Raw genomic sequence first — 18,073 nt, 5'->3', positions numbered from 1 at the left:
AAATTCAAGCAATTTTATTTTGTTAGATGCAACCAAATTCCATAGAATATGAACTAGGGTGCATTACAACTAACCTGTTGAAGTTTTAGCCCAGTGGATAATATAAATGTAAAAAAAATGTATGCACAATGTTTTGGTCTGGAAAATGATTCCGTTGCAAACACACGTAAAAGAATGTGCCCGCGGGGACATTATTTTGAAATTTTGTGTTCAGCTTAATTTTGTGTTCAGCTTAATTATAAACGATTTTCACAGGGTATTGATTAGAGTCTTATCTTCATTTTGAGCATTGCGTTTCTGTCATTAAACCGGTTAGTTACTTTTCCGGGAATTTGTAAATCAACTTGGTTCCTATAAGGGAAAAAAAACACTTTTAAATTATTTGACTAACCAAACTCATTGGCGACATTAAGAACAAATAGGTATGTGATAAATAATGGGCAGGACTTTGAGTTTTTGAGGGAAATTTGGGGGCAAAATGACGATGAAAACAACAAAATGCAACACGGAAATAAAGATGACGATCACCGCGCGATGTACCGTGAACATGCAGGGCACCAACTGTAAACCACACAGGAAAATCGTAATTTCTACCCCAAGAACCTGTTTAAATATTACCAAAAAAAAGGATTCATTATATTGAGAGAAGTCTGCTCTAGGTTGAAAAGGTCATTTCTAAGTAATACAAAAAACACTTTTTTCTAATTTTATGGAAACTAAACAGGGGTCCTACACTGCACGATCGCCATAAACTTACATGGCTTAAACTTGTTTTGTTTTTCCTAAAGATTAAAACAAAGAATAGAATCCTTTTTGTGAGTAAATATTTTTTTTCGAAATTGTAAACATTTGCGTGAGTCCGTTGAAGCCGTAAACGCAGTTCGCCCGACAAAGATATGTTTACTTGTGAAATTCGGCTATGACTCCTCCACCGAGTGGATTTGTAAGTTAATCTTTTTTTCTTTTTTTTCAGCCAGCATTCTGCTAGAGTGCTGAGGATTCCTTTCGTGATAGGATTCAAGAACGTTACTTTAAGGTAATGTATGTTACTTGACATTTACCGCAATCAAGCATCATAATAGAGATGTGATGATGTAGGAGACTGCATCTTTTTGTTTATGTTCATTTATAAACCATTTTGGTTAAAATTATTACGGAAAACGTCACTCGACGAAAAGGTGTTGAAGTGATGTTATTTTAGGGTCCCATTGCCCTACACATCCACATTACAACTGTGTCTGACTTTTTGGTTAATCACTTACCAGGCATAGCTTTTTCCACAAAGTGTTTAAATTAAGGTGCGATTAAGGTTTTGAAAATTATTGCTGACACAATTATTTTTCAAACAACAAGCTTGGTTGTACGTTGTTATTTCCCTTTTTGTGTTTTTGTACTGTGTACTTGCTTGGGGACTGCAAAAACCCTTGATGTTGATGAATACAATATTTATTGAATCTTTTGTGACTATGATACTACGAAAGCCCATTAGCGCCACTGCAAGTATATATGTTACAGATTATGTAATTCGTTATTACGGATTATTAATTCGTTATTACGGATTATTTAATTCGTTATTACGGATTATTAATTCGTTATTACGGATTATTAATTCGTTATTACGGATTATTAATTCGTTATTACGGATTACTAATTCGTTATTACGGATTATTTAATTCGTTATTACGAATTAAGTCTGATGTTCTCACACGTGGAGAGCACGTGAACAGGGGCCTATGTATATAGCGCCGCTAGGCGGCGCTATATACATAGCTTTACACTGGCACCAAATGAAACGCTCGCACTAGCTCCGGTGCCGTCGTTGCCGAGTAATGAATCAGAATGTATAAGTAATTCGTAATAACGAATTAATAATCCGTAATAACGAATTAAATAATCCGTAATATCGAATTAAATAATCCGTAATAACGAATTAATAATCCGTAATAACGAATTAATAATCCGTAATAACGAATTAATAATCCGTAATAACGAATTAATAATCCGTAATAACGAATTAATAATCCGTAATAACAATTAATAATCCGTAATAACGAATTAAATAATCCGTAATTACGAATTAAATAATCCGTTATAACGAATTAGTAATCCGTAATAACGAATTAAATAATCCGTAATAACGAATTAATAATCCGTTATAACGAATTAGTAATCCGTAATAACGAATTAATAATCCGTTATAACGAATTAAACAATCCGTAATAACGAATTAATAATACGTAATAACGAATTAATAATCCGTAGTAACGAATTAACAATCCGTAATAACGAATTAAATAATCCGTTATAACGAATTAGTAATCCGTAATAACGAATTAAATAATCCGTAATAACGAATTAATAATCCCTTATAACGAATTACTAATCCGTAATAACGAATTAATAATCTGTAATAACGAATTAAATAATCCGCAGTACAGAATCATTTGTCAGTTTGCTAGTTCACAGTGCGCAATTCCGGTTTTTTTAATAGGCTACTTTTAACCCTAAAAGGGCCGGGGGGGGCGGAATCCGCCCCCCCCCCCTCAACATTTTCCGTGATAGCCTCTAAAAAATTTTTTTTCGCGACCCGAGCTGTTATGACTTTTTAGCCTCGAGCTTTGCGCATCTTTTGATACCAAAAACATAAAAATCGGACCACGGGTTACCGCGTAGCGAAAAATTTTCCGGCGCTACGCGCCGTGAAAACTGAATTTTTGCATATACGTCGTGTACACAGAGCATAATTGCCATATGTACATATGAATAATTAATTAGCCATAATTCCAAAACCCCTTTACCTATAGTCATGAAATTTCTTGGGTAAGTCAAGGAAGAGTTGCTCTATGCATGTATCGAGTTTCAAAATTTTTCGTCACTCGATGGCCGAGATCTTAGGGGGGGGCCGAATCCGCCCCCCCCCCCCCCGGCTGAGAGTTGGTCAAAATAACCCGGCCCCTTTAGGGTTAAGCAACGTATGATAAGAGAGTACCTGGTTAGGAAAGATTACATGTAGAGGGCACATAATAGCACAAATCGGACCTTGATGATGATAATCTGATGTACAACATTTTATTCAATTTCAAATTGCTTTATCTATTTGGAATCATATGTAGAAATCATGAATGGAAATGATGTTTATATAAATTAATGGCCCTTCTGCCCCGCTGTCCGCTTTAAACGTTTCAAGCGCAAGCTCTTGGGTGACTATTTGCATGTAGGGCACAATATCTGGGATGAATTTATTTTTGTATGTAGGTTTTCACCCAGCATGCCCCCTAGATTCGAAACAACCATGGCTTGATATTTAGAAATTTATGTTTTCTTTTACAGTTGGAACACGGATATTTACAAATTCAACAAATTTTCTAAGACTCGATCTGTTATGAAACAGATGGCAGCTGCTGCTAATAGCAAAACTGATCAGCGCTGATTTCCGATTTCACTTTTGGATGAGACATTAAACAAAATAAACCACCTGCATTTAGAAAAATGAATTTCGTTCAGTGAGAACGTTAAATAGAAGCTTTTTAAACTAGATCAGTTTTGACTAAGCATACAAAATGTTAACATCAATAATTATTCATTTCTTTTTCAAACGACGGCAACTTTTCGTAAGTCTTACTTAGGCCAAGATGTGATTCCCCAGTTTGTCTGCATGACTTCAATATTTTTTTCTCTCATAGATCATTTTCCCGGCATTTAATTTGTTCTCATGTTTACGTATTTTATTGTTATTTTTCTTTACAGATGAAGATCCGTGTGGCAATTTTATCAATCACCCTACTTCTAGGCAACTCTGTCAAGCTCCGAGCTTCCGTTACTGGGCCGGTTCCCTCGGACGGTGATGGTCCTGCGTCTCAGGTGTGTCAGCAGTGCTGCCAGGGACCTGCTGCAATACCCGGCATACCAGGTCTGCCTGGACCTGTAGGGCCGATGGGGCCATTCGGTCAGCCGGGGTCAAAGGGCGAGCCAGGTCATGAGGGTGAGATTGGACCAATTGGCCCTATGGGTGAGCGGGGAACACCTGGGAACCCTGGGGACGACGGGATAGGGTTGCCCGGCAAGGTAGGTCCGAGGGGTACACCAGGGTTAGTTGGAGCAACCGGTCATACTGGCGTCAAAGGTCAAAAGGGTGAGCCAGGGGAGACACCAGACGACTCCAACCAGCGGGTGGCATTCACCGTGACGAGGTCGAGTGCTTCAGATGTGTCTACGAACAGTAACACCCGTTTGCCCTTCCAGCAGACCGTGACGCTACTGCCGGGTACCAGCTTCGATCTCGAGACTGGCACATTCACGTGTAGTGTGTCGGGCACCTACGTGTTCATGTTTTCTATGAACAAATATCCTTCCAGCAGCTACCTGTACGTCCAGCTCCGGAAGAACGACGACGTGGTTGTCTGTGGCTTTAGCACTGCAAGTCACTATGAGCCGATGTCTGGGAGCGCGGTGCTGGTTCTGCAGCAAGGAGACACGGTGTATCTTACCATGCTCGGCAGGGTGGGTGGTTATTCCAATCACGACACCTCATTTAGCGGCTTCCTCCTTTACCCCGAATAAATAAAATATCACCACACATAAATACATAAGAGCATCGTGTTGCTGAATACTTAGAATTCCATTTTGCGGAAAAAAATAACCACCGAATTAAAAGAAATTGTTGTTGAACAGTCATTATTTGTTTTGCGTTACCCACACGCACATCTTGTATACAATTGATATATTATTGATAGACATTAAAAATAATAATTACACTTGTTGACAACGGTTTTGTATACATTGTGGAATAAAAAAAATTCTGATGAAAATATCTTGAATATTTCATTTATACTATCTTAGTACAATTATGAACATGATTGTCAAACGGACATTGATACTGGCGGTTAATACAGATAATTTCAATCGATTTTCTCGTCCTTTTGTCCATGAAGATATTTCTTTGCAAATTTGCTTCTTAACTGTACACAATATTACGTGAAACTTAGAACAAACCTCAAACCTGATCCCAGGCGTGTAATATTACTCTGACGTCATGATGTCGGCATTGGCTATCAAATTACAAGCAAGTTTGGTTCAAAATACATGTATTACTATTTCCTATCATTTTATAACTCGTGAACAAAATGAACAGCACTTTGTGATCATATTTGATTCACATTTTGATTACCAATGCAAAGTCGGGGGAACTAGAAGGTAAAGTCATCTGAATATAAAATGCACAGAGAAGCCTAAAATACCGACTAATTTCTACGTAACGGATCAATGGAAAAGGATGAATCCTGGTACAAATTTGAACTTTAGTCAACTGTGTAAAATATGTGGACGTTTTGTGATGTCATCATGATGTCATTCATTCACTCACTCACTGTCTGCATAGACTGCATAGGTCCGTCGCGCCGATCTCCTGTGTACCGCGTCCTACAGCCTCATTCCACATGCAGTCAATCAGGCTAGGCCGTCCGAGTTGTTCCAACCACGATGATCTGGGACGGCCACGGGGTCGTCTCCAGCCTGGAGTTGGTCGTTGACCTCTCCTGGAATTGATGGAGTTTACAAGCTTTTGTGACGTCATCGCGATGTCCTTGCACATCAAATGATATGTTTAAAATTTGACAAATAGTTTGAACTATATCGTTTGAACTGCACTGACATGCTAAATAGCACCTTGTTCATTTCACTGTGGATGTACATTATGCCTTGGGAAGCATTTCTAATTCCCGAACACATTCAATCGCTTGGTATTTACTTCCGGTGTTACCGGAAGTGCATTTAGAATTGAATGTAATTTTAAAACGGTAGGGTTTTACTACAAACAAATAGTGAAAATGTTTAGTGAGGAATGCCATTACACTTTTTTGTAATACTGGTCAAATGTTTATAAAAAGTCCCTAGATGTTTTTGGACAACCTGACTTTGCGAGGATTCAAATTACGACCGTAAGTTATTGTAGAAAGAATTAGAAATTATCTAGTTTCAGTTGTTTTAATGCCAATCTATTATTTGATCAGTATCCATGACTACGTTCGTAGCACGATAACGATTTGCGTTTGGGCTTCGGCTGCCAAATGTGTGACGTCATTTAACCAGAAGTCATATGTTATTAATACAAACACTTTTGAAAATAAAAGTTTTTTTGTATTGTGTAATTAAACACTAACAGGTTAATGTAAACAAAGTAGAAAAGACAATCATGAACAAGTTATTAAATTAAATTATTTTTGTTCCTCTTTACCTTGATAGTATTTGGGTTGTTATCGTGCACACACAGTTTTATTTCTCGGCTGTATGTCCCCTATAAAATACGCTGTTGAAATAGCTACATCATACGCCGCCGGGGTCACCCGTTGGCGTATCCATCGGAGAATACAAATAACGGAATCCGAGACGTTCTGAGTGATATTAAAAGTCAGCTTTAAATCATTGTGCCATTTCCGGGCTTATTTATTCTTAATGTCTGAGAAAAATTTAAAACGAGAAAACGTTCACTAAAATCGCCCGTACAAATGCTATGGTTAATTGGCGGATGAGACAATGTGTGGAACGGCCACTATTGGAGATGACGCCGCGTGACGTTACACTTCTGCGGCGTATGCCCAGCACAGATAATGTAGATTTAATCAATCACATGTTTGTATCAATTTTAATTTTACATAGCATTTCTCAAATTATCCAAAAAGATTTCCTGGCCTGTTGACTTACATTTGGGAATTAAAATAATAATTATTCAAAATATTGTATTGCCATTTATAGCAATTTGATGAAACGTTGAGACTTTTACAGTTTACAGGTGCTTCAAAAAAAGAATACACTGTTTTTTATTTAAATGATTGCATTATTGTTAACATGATAATCTATAAGATTTGAGGCTTTGCATGGTGGGGTATCGGTATCGTTTCGGTTTTGCGGTAACACCATGTGGTAATAACTACTGCTTAGAAGATATTAGTTCTGAAAAGAACTTGTCCTGCTTATTATCAACTTGCTAAGTAGTTTTTGTTCTGTTTAGAACAGTCCTGCTGTAAGTTCTAAAAGAACTTGTCTTTGGTCTCAACGTTTCGACTAGCCTGCTCTAGTCATCGTCAGGAGACTGCATTTGAATGCGCAGGATGAGGAGTTATAATTCACATGTGACCGACAACCTGACTGAATAAATTAAAATAAGGACATTTCTGGTCACATTTTGCTGAAATACTTTGTTCCAGTAGAAATGTTTGATTGTGAAATGAGGTTTTGTTAGATTATACATAATTGGTTAATAGTTGTGAACAAGTTTTGTGTTGACAAAGTTATTGCCTGGCGGTCTTGTGAGAAATTACAATTATTGAAACTTGAACAAAGTCAGTTTATATCAGGCCCAAGGCATAACATTACAAACAAAGTCCATCTCCATCAAATGCTAGAGTTTTTCAATTGAGGATTCATGCGGTATTTCTACAATTGAACTCCAAAGTAGTTACAAGCTTACAGTGACGACTCAAAACTATAAGAAAAGAATAATTTGATATAAAACTTCTCTATACCCTATTACACTAGCTTTTGAACATGTGGAAACTATCTACGTCTTCGGCTGGACTTCATTTATGCTTCAAACATGTTTCATCGTTCAACTGAAAACAGTTATTGATATCGTGTGTCGTAGCAACGTAGCAAATCCCAATCTTACTTTTGTGGGAAAAAATTCTCACAAGTTCTCAAATCTGCAATTATTGTTAGAATTATAATCGCTTTGATATTAAAAGTCCTGTGTGTATTGAAAGCCTGTCGTTCGCCTTGTAATGCTTTATGGTTTGGTATTCCGACTTCTGGCAGGGCATGATGATTACATACATGGATATTAATTAAACGAGTTTAATTTGTATAAATAATTGTTCATGATTTAATACAATGTGGGTTGTTAAATGTGACACTATCACAGAGAGAAGATTAACATTTTCCCCATCGCTTGTCAGTAACACAGTAGTAGCTTATAATTGTTTGAAGAAAAGGATTGCTTAATTTCAAGTACAGCTGATGATATTGCTCTCTTTGACAGCTTAAATATTTGACAACACGAAGTAATCAATCTGACGAATGTCGAATATAACTACTCAGAAAATGTACTAAAACAATAAGAGAAAATATCTCGAGCTTTTGATCACTGCAAAAACGCTTTTTAAAACTCCTTCGGCTGTACTTTATTAAGGGTGCCAAACACTTTTGAAATACACTCTATGTTTGGAAGACGTCAATTGAATTCACGGGGAGTAAAAGCTCAATACATTTTAGGGCGTTTACTTGATTTAGAATCATTTGTGACTCATAAACTCATTTCTTACAAGTGAGTATATTGAATGTGTAAACTGAATAAAATAACCATTGCCTATCATTAAAACTATTGCCGATATTGTCCATCATGTACTTAGGATCAAGCTGTAGCATGTTTTGATTTCTTGAAAGCCAGGATGATCAATATTGTGATGAGCCTAAATGTCGGGTGAAGATTTGTAAAGGATTGGTGGGTTTGAGGGTTAGTTGAATTAAGGCTGATGGGGTTGAAGATAAGGGATTGGGAATTTATGGATGAGAAGTTCGAGGATGAGGGTTTAGTGTAAGTGGGGGTCGGGAACGGGTTGGGGACAGGTTGGTGTCGAGGGAGGGGGCATGCCCAAGCCCAACCCCAACAAACCATTTAATTTACTTTCAGTATATATCAAACAAAGAACAAGATAAAACCACCATATCAAACACAATGATGTCTACTCATCATGCTTCCCTCCACTGATTCTTGAAATCTGCCGATCCTTTAGAAAGCCAACTTGTCGGACATCTTCCCCTCCCCCTCACCCCCCCCCCCCTAAAAATTGGTTATAGAATAGATCCACCGATGAAAGGCGTGGGGAGCGGTCAGGCTTAGTTTGGGTTTGATAGTACGCCAGAAAGGTGGGATCCCTTTGATGATACAAGTATAGAATTTGGCACACATCCAGAGTATGTCATGAGAAAGATGTGTGGTTATATGGCCATCGTGTATAGCCATTTGAAAACAATAAGGTTGAATAACAAGAAAAGGCTGCCATTTTGAAAATTGCATATTTTATCTATATTTTTTTTCAAAGGACAAATCTGCGATTGCCGTATCGTAGCCAAATATCGTTCTCATAACAAGAGCGAGGACATAATAATCAGAATTTTGATTTTTCAAATCAGCACACAAACGGGCACTGTACATGCAGTGACGGTCGCGATGCAAACCCCCTCTACATATGTTTGAATGAGCGTTATTCACGAGACGGCCATAATGAATAAAAAGTGAGGTATAATCTTCATTGTTAGTACTTGCGAAGATAAAGGAAAGCAAGTAAATTACTAATTAATTCAAGTCTGCTTCGATGAATAATTTAAAATTTGTATGTAAACATTCCCTAATATTTTAAGCCAAATTAAAAAGGAAAATGACAGTAAAATAAGGCCACATTAATAGTCTGGCGCCATCCTATTAAACAGTTAAGAGTGTATTAAATACATTCAGGGAACTCAACAAAAATTGCAAACTCTTGCATAAGGCCCGTTACGTAATCGTTTTCTGCTATTTAAATTGGCGAGCACCATCTTAGTTGTGTAGACCAGTTCGCGCGCTTTCCGCTGTTCTTCATGTTGTGTTTGTTTGATTTTTTGGTCGAAGACCAAGAATAAACATCACTCTCTTCGTTCCTAAACAGGTAAAGATCTTTTTATATTTTACCTCATTCTTTCCTATAAATTTTATAACATAATTATTCACAGTAAGGATGTAATATCCTTTGGTTTTATTGGAATTGCTCGTCGCGGTCATTATTTTGTTGATTTTTAAAACATATGACCAGATATTGATTGACTTGCGATCCTTTATGTATTTAAGATTTCTTTTATATGTTGAAGATTGATTCTGTTTTCGGCGAAGATCAAGTAAAAAGCGGTCTTTTGTGCCTCAACGGAATTAATGTACGGAGTACAAAAGAACGAATGAAAAAATACTTATCATCAAAATAGTAAATAATCATCAAAATAGTAAATACAAAACGGATGCATCAATAATTAAACAGTAACCCGCGGTTCGCGCCTGAATTCGGGCAGCGTCCGTACTCATGGAAGTCTGTGGGCAAGGAGGTGCCAAAAGATTCCGACTATTTCTGATGAATCTTAAGTCCGGTAGCCTTCGGTAATACAATGTATTACAATTTACGTCACGTGACTAAAACGGGAGGAATTCCTCCTTTTTCCGAAAATTTCCGAAGTTTGCCGAAGTCGGTTCGTCGACAATCGGATAGCGCCCGAGTATTTCCGAGTATATAATATAGGTTTAATTAACTGCTAATTGCTTATGAATTTTATTTTAAATGAGTTGATAATTAATATTCATTGTTTTCATTTAGGAAACTTGAAATTCAACGACGATTTTGTGCATCAAATATACTCGGATCGTACTTGCGAACTTTTTGCTGCGTCATGTACAATTTTGAATTTGACGACCGTTACCGAGATTTTTCAAAACTCGGTCTTCATTTGGCTCCACCTGCTAACAGTGCTATTTGGTTCCCTAATTTTGAAGATTCCAGATCAACATTACTCAATGTTATCTTACAAAAACATGAAACTGTATTATCATAACTGTTTGATATTACGAAGCAAGTGATTTATTTAAGGATTTGATCAGAACATTAAAAGCTACAAGTGGTAAAGCGAAATCGGAAACGAAGCCGCGCTTTGAAAAAGGGCCATTAATGTCGTCATGTTTATTTTTAGCCACGGAGGCTGCCTGGCCTACAATTTAAGACGTGAGCGTCGGGAATAATTGTCAGGTCTGGGAACCAGACTAGTGCCAAGCAAATATGTTCTTGGCAATTTTACAGATAAAAAAATGCAACAAAACATGTTCATTTTAGAAATATCTCTTTTTCGGGATTAAATGTTAAATGTACCTGCCATGTTTGGTGCGCAAGTTTTCCTTTTGTTATTTAAATATCAGAACGTTACTTAATTAAGACCAACTCATTTACTTATGTTAATTTTTCTAATAAATATTATTATTGGATATTGATGAATTTAATTTAGTTTAATTTAATTTAATGAGAATTTAATTTTAAACAAAAAAAGTTTATTTACTTATATGTATTATATTATTAATTGTTAGTATTGCTCTCTAACTAACAAAATATAGAGCAGTCAATCCACAAATATTACAAATACTAGCACTCTTGTTTTTGGTGTGCAAAACTTGCCTATGGGGTTTGAAGGCATAGGTAATACTCGACACAATATCCCATCTGATTTGGACACCCAGTCCAGAGATGCGGTTTAATTAATAAAAGGACTTGAATTCCAATTAAGTTGTGCGACTTTTCAGATTATCTGGCGTCCAAGGAAAGGCATCATTTTGGCAGCCTACACTGCAATTCCCTCATTCCAGAGTACCAAGCAGAACAACGTTAGGAGTTATGCTGATAGATACTTGGGATATGGTACAAGTCTCAACAGAAACCTTGGAAACAGCGGCAGACTAAGAAGTGCAAGGACACAAGTTTGGTTTGTTGCGTCAGGCCCTTCAAACTGATCCAGTGATAAATGTTATGCGTAATTCGTATATACGCTGCCTAATATTAGCCCAGTAACCTTTACCAGATCACATGACTGGATTCGGCACCCCTACGTCATGAAGAGGAGGAGTGCATGCTCTCCACGAAGAAGAATCTTCCAAGTAGAATGCCGTATTTCCTATGGTTATTAACATTGGGGATGAAGCTATAATCCAATGGATGGAAACGTAAACACACAGAGTGTCAGGAGATATGTTCCAAGGAACAACCCACCAAGGGACTTCACATATGACATTCCCCACAACCAAAGGAAAAACTGGGCAATGGATCGATCATTGGCTCAATTTCCATTGACGTAGTTGTGTCCAAAACTTCCTTTATGCTGGATGGTCTCGCTCCCTTTATGCTGGGTCTAGGACCCTCTTAAATTGCATCAGCGCAGTGATTTTGCCAACATAATGTGTTTATTCATGATCCCAGGTGCATGCTGCCGTTCAAAAGTTATGTTTTTGCACTATCGAATGGCGATTATCTTGGATTTCTGGGTCAAAATGATGTCATAGCGTCAAACTGATGTCGGAGTCGGAATCCTCATGGTGGACTTACCTGATAAAGTGTCTTCATATTTTATTCTAGGTGCTCTGGTTCAAAAGTTCCTTTTTAAGAAGGCGCGCCGGCGGCCATCTTGGATTTTATTTTGCCGATATGATGATTTCTATTTATTCACTGACCGGATTTCAAATAAGACAGCCATAAACATGTTTATTGTTTTGTTTTTGTTTGCATTACATTCTTTATTTCAAGCATTAACACTATAGACGTACGCGTATGTACATGCATTTTACAACAGTGCCCTCAATAGTCAGGTAGCGTCCATCCCCACCAAACACTCTCCCAACCCCTGGGTTTTCTAATTTTCCAAGTTGCCGGTTCCCCAAATAATAACAAGGAAGTTGCTCTGCTGGTCAAAATTAATGGCCTAACTGTAGCCTTTTCACGAGGTCAACCTGACTCGCGCCAGTATTTGACCGAGTGGCGGAACAGTCAGGCGTTTTTTTGAACGAAGACTATTATACACGCCAAGAGAGTGACTTTTTCAAATCCCGACTTCATTCCATATCCATATCCAGCTCCATTGGATAACCGCATACCGAAAGCCGGAAACGGAACGCAGCCGGATTTTAGAAAACACCTTTTTTGGTCTTGTGACTTCGAGCGTTTTGTAAACCTAGGCTTCGTCCCCAGCTTCGAAACATGGCCATTAATTTTAGGCCCCTAATTAGTTCAGTAGCTTCGTCATTATCTTTTTTCCACCGGGTTGGGGATGGGGGGGGGGGCGTGTGGTCGTTCAACTTCCCCATCCGACCCCCATCATCGCAAGGCTTTGCTTACTGAGAGATTGTTACAATTGATAATGTTGGATATACAGAATTGCACATTCTAGTGTGATTTATTTGTCCGGATATCACCAAACTTAGATCAGAACGAATCGTTATGCGGAAGTCAAACAATAACAAACACCGGAAATCTGGTCAAACCATACATGCCTTTTTTGTTTATATCGAGAGAGGGGTATTTATCTTGAAATATTGTACATGCTATTGTTGAACTGTGTCATTATTTTAGCTCGTGAATGGGTGGTTTTAAGGTTCATCATCACCGGTCATATATTCTTACATTTTTGGGACTGATTATTCGGACTTAGACATACGCAAGCTCAAAAACACACCTCCACCGTAAGAGGGCCGCAGTGATATGCAGACCGGATATGATGCGTATACAGTTTAACGAAGTTCCTTTAACTTTCTTCCAACTCGTATTTAGTTTTTTTTTTTCCTTCAAGTCTCAATTAAATAGCAAAGCCTAACTCAGGGGCACAACTACGGGGGGACACGGGGGAAATGTTCTTCCCCTCCTCTTCCAGTGGAAGCCGGTGGCCGCACCCCCCCCCCATATTTAAATCCTTATTGGAAATGCACTGTTGTAATAACACCTTTCATTTGAATTTATTACATGGACCATATGAAGAACACAAACACCCCGGGTTCTGACACCCCCACCCCCCCCCCCCGCGAAGTTAAACCCTAGTATTGCCGCTAGCTTGACTAAGATTTAATTGCACATAAAATTCCGAATAACATATCCTCACAATTTAATAGGCTGAAGTGCAACCTGCTCATTGAATGAATCACGGCCGATGTACGTCACTTCTCTATCCACCAATTGAAGTTAGTCACCCAACAAGTCGGTGACCACAAGTGAGTGGTCTGTGATCGACAGGTTGTTTGTGTCAATCACAAATCACGTGTTTTTGATGCGTCACCGATATCCATATGATATCTGCCAATAAGATGCGACTGTTTCAGTGTCGGTGATACATGTTTTTATAGTGACTATATGTATATAGCCTGGACCGCATCAACTTATAACATCCGTCTCTTTAATATGAAGCGAGTCAGTGGTGTGTGATTGACATTGCGCAGGACCAATCACAAACGGAGCCATTTTCCTCAGTCACTGCTCAGGAAATCGATGGTAATATTTAAGGCACGAGCGCCCGCTTTTCCCCTCACAGGCAACCGTAGCTCCTTTTCAGCCTCTTAAGACAAGCCGAGAGAGAAACCTGACTGTGAGAACAACAAGAACGAGATTTGCTAGGTGAGTTTTACAAACAATTGTTTTACTTTTAAAGTTCTCGCTGGGATTCCTTTGTAGAAATCAGTGTATGCAGTTGAAGTTTGTACACATTTTTTTTATGCGGGCCTTTTGCTGTACTGACCCCTTAAAAAAATTGCAGCACAAGCTGTCGCATGAATTCAGTTATGTTTGCATAGGGTTCCACTCAGCATGCCACTCAGGTTCTGTTGAATTATTTTTTTACAAACAGCGATAGTGGTATTTGGCTTAATATTTTGAATATATTTTGTTGAATGGTTGTACCGATTTTCACATATCCTATAGATTTAAATCCACATTCGGTTGCTAAACAGATGGTGGCTGACGCTTTAGCCAAACCAGTACCCTGATTTCTCATACCAAAATATATTCTTCTTTTTAGCGACTGTAACTTGATTGCGGTAGTGGCAGCAAATCATTTTTTGCAAGTCCAAGTCAAGTCACAAGTCATTGTTTGCAAGTCCAAGTCAAGTCACAAGTCATTAGGTCCAGTCACAAGTCAAGTCACAAGTCATTAGGTCCAGTCACAAGTCAAGTCCCAAGTCATTAGGTCCAGTCACAAGTCAAGTCACAAGTCATTAGGTCCAGTCACAAGTCAAAGCACAAGTCATTTGGTCTAAACACAAGTCAAGTCACAAGTATCTTTGTCCAAGAACACGTCGTCAAGTTGCACATTATTTTGTCCAGCTGTAATAAGCTAAAAGAACCTGGCGTCAACTTACGAGTTATTTTGAACATGCCTCCTTAATTCCCCTTTTTCAATGTGTTGCTAATACTATTCTTGTAGTTTATCACATATCTGTTGGATATTAGCCCTTTGTATACTTTAATTAATTTACTTAACACTGTAGAAATAAATGTTGACATGACATGAAAAAAAGACTCACTCGATTACATGTAGTATACTAACACTAATTGTTCAATTTTCATGTATACTAAACGTCTACCAATGGGTTAAGCTATCCGGTATTTTACATGCAATTGACAAAGGGCTGCTTTCTTTTCATGAAAGGTTCCTTTCAAAGTTTGTTCAACCATTACATTAAGCAAGAGACTTGGTCATTGAAAACTGTGTAGTTTGTTGTGACAGTCTTATTGAAAACTTTTGAAACTAGTGGGAACTATTCATTTTACTGGATTTAGCGTCTGACTTGGGTTGGTAACAAGTCATTTTTTGCAATCCCGAGTCAAGTCACAAGTCATTGTTTGCAAGTCCAAGTCAAGTCACAAGTCTAAGATGGTATTTACAAGTCAAGTCACAAGTCACAAAAATAGCGACTCGAGTCCGACTCGAGTCCAAGTCACTTGACTCGAGTCAGCAACTCTGGGTAGTCCACCTGTATTATTACCGCCACTATATATACTTCCTCGGTATGAGATCGATTCCCTTATCAATGTAGACAAGGTATGTTTATTGTGATTCATACAACAAATTCAAGCAATTTTACAGGAATATAGTTATTTTGTTAGATGCAACCAAATTCCATAGAATATGAACTACGGTGCATTTCAACTAACCTGTTGAAGTTTTTTGCCCAGTGGATCATATAAATGTTAAAAAAAATGTATGCACAGCAATGGTTTGGTCTGGAAAAATAATTCCGTTGCAAACAAACGTAAAAGACTGTGCCCGCGGGGACATTATTTTGAAAACCCATTCCGTGTTCAGCTTAATTATAAACGATTTTCACAGGGTATTGATTCGAGTCTTATCTTCATTTTGTGCATTGAGTTTCTGCCATTAAACCGGTAAGTTACTTTTCCGGGAATTTGTAAATAAACTTGGCGATCGTGTATCTACGGGCCCGGTTTTTATAAGGGAACAAAACCCACTTTTAAATTATTTGACTAACCAAACTAATTGGCGACATTAAGAGCATATAGGTATGTGATAAATAATGGGCAGGATTTTGAGTTTTTGAGGGAAATTTGGGGGTAAAATGACGATGACAACAACAAAATGCAACACGAAAATAAAGATGACGATCACCGCGGGGTCCTACACTAAACAGGGGTCCTACACTACGCGATCGCCATAAACTTGCCTGGCTTAAACTTGTTTTGTTTCCCTAAAGATTAAAAAAAGAAAGAATAGAATCCTTTTTGTGAGTAAATGTTTTTTTTTCGAAATTGTTAACTTTTGCGTGAGTCCGTTGAAGCCGTAAGCGCAGTTCGCCCAACAAATATATTTTTACTTGTGAAATTCAGCTATGCCTCCTCCACCGAGTGGAATTGTAAGTTTATCATTTTTGTTTGTTTTTTCGTGTTTTTTTTCAGCCAGCATTCTGCTAGAGTGTTGAGGATTCCTTTCGTGATAGGATTCAAGAGCGTTACTTTAAGGTAATGTATGTTACTTGACATTTACCGCAATCAAGCATCATAATAGAGATGTGATGAGGTGGGAGACTGCATCTTTTTGTTATGTTTATTTATAAACCATTTGGGTTAAAATTATTACGGAAAACGTCGCTCGACGAAAAGGTGTTGAAGTGATATTATTCTAGGGTTCCATTGCCCTAACACATCCACCTTACAACTGTGTCTGACTTTTTGGTTAATCACTTGCCAGGCATAGCTTTTTCCACAAAGTGTTTAAATTATGGTGCGATTAAGGTTTTGATAATTATTGCTGACACAATTATTTTTCAAACAACAAGCGTGGTAGTACGTTGTCTTTCCTTTTTTGTGTTTATGTACTGTGTACTTGCTTGGTGACTGCACAAACCCTTGATGTTTATGAATAAAATATTAATTGAATCTTTTGTGACTATGATGCTGACACACGTTTGCTAAATTGTCGAACCAGCGCGTTAATTTCCGATCCAGAAATTGTGCCTTTTCCCAACGGACATTTTGGAATCAGTTCATTATGTCATGCTGTGTTATTTAAAAAAAAAAAATTTTTGAAGGTTTGTACTTACTTTTACACATTGACTTAATGTTTCATGTTGTTTTATATATGATTTGAATTACTGATTATATTTTGTGTATTGTCTAATTTTACGCAACAGGTAAAATGATGTAACACGGCCCCTTGAAAAACAACCTTGGTTCAATGGGTTACCGTGTATAAACAAGTTTAAATAAATAAATAAATTAAAAGAAAATAGCTCGATGCTTTATTGAAATCCATGTTTGAAATTAACCAGGTGAGAGGGCATTGTGCTGTGCATGATATAGCTGAATAATGGTTCCTACGCAAACAGTTGATGCAGATCCCGGACCAACATTTTGTGAGGCCACAACTTTAAGCAATAGAAAACAAACGGGAATCAGGTGTTTGTTTTTTTCTATTTGGACAAAGAGGAATTCCTGTCAGCTTACAATATTTCCGCAACTACTTACACTGTATTATTGTTTTTTAATCCATGACTGGTTGCTTTATGGGTCTGAGAAACTCACTTGATATCTTGATGCAAAACAATAGCGCAGTACAGAATCACAATCACGGTACTTTTCATTGACAAAACATGGCTATTTATGTTTGACTGCATTTCTTTAAAATTTTCTGCTAATTTACGAATAATTTAAAATTTAGTATGGTTCCTGGTGATTCACATTTGCGCACTGTCATTCTTTTACATGTAATAAAACATTGTTTTGTGATAAGCTCGACCCTGTATATTCCGACTCGTAAAATCAAGCATCACTGTATATTCTACCTCGTTTCTTTTTCTCTGTTGATTCGAAGCCTTCCTATTCAAACACAAACATGTGTTTCGATGAACATGTAAACATGTTTTTAGCAATCACTCTAAACAATTTAGGATGAAAAGTTGGTCACGGAAGAGCGGATGCAGGAAATCCGGACCACTCACACATGGCTGTCTTATTAGTGTTATGAA

The 18,073-nt window shown here is 37.7% G+C and overlaps 1 protein-coding gene across 1 annotated transcript; it reads left to right on the top strand.

The window, feature by feature from the left end:
• Positions 1-3,933: 3,933 nt before the first annotated feature.
• Positions 3,934-16,520, top strand: LOC119745102 (complement C1q tumor necrosis factor-related protein 3-like). The gene is made up of 3 exons (XM_038221325.1): positions 3,934-4,065; positions 4,243-4,500; positions 16,506-16,520. The coding sequence occupies exons 1-3, from the start codon at positions 3,934-3,936 to the stop codon at positions 16,518-16,520; spliced, it is 405 nt and encodes a 134-aa protein (XP_038077253.1).
• Positions 16,521-18,073: the final 1,553 nt, after the last annotated feature.

Source organism: Patiria miniata, unplaced genomic scaffold (assembly GCF_015706575.1).
Source record: "Patiria miniata isolate m_02_andy unplaced genomic scaffold, ASM1570657v1 HiC_scaffold_7, whole genome shotgun sequence".
Taxonomy (NCBI): Eukaryota; Metazoa; Echinodermata; class Asteroidea; order Valvatida; family Asterinidae; genus Patiria; species Patiria miniata.
Note: the sequence above shows the minus strand (reverse complement) of the source record. Positions and strands in the feature narration are given on the sequence as shown.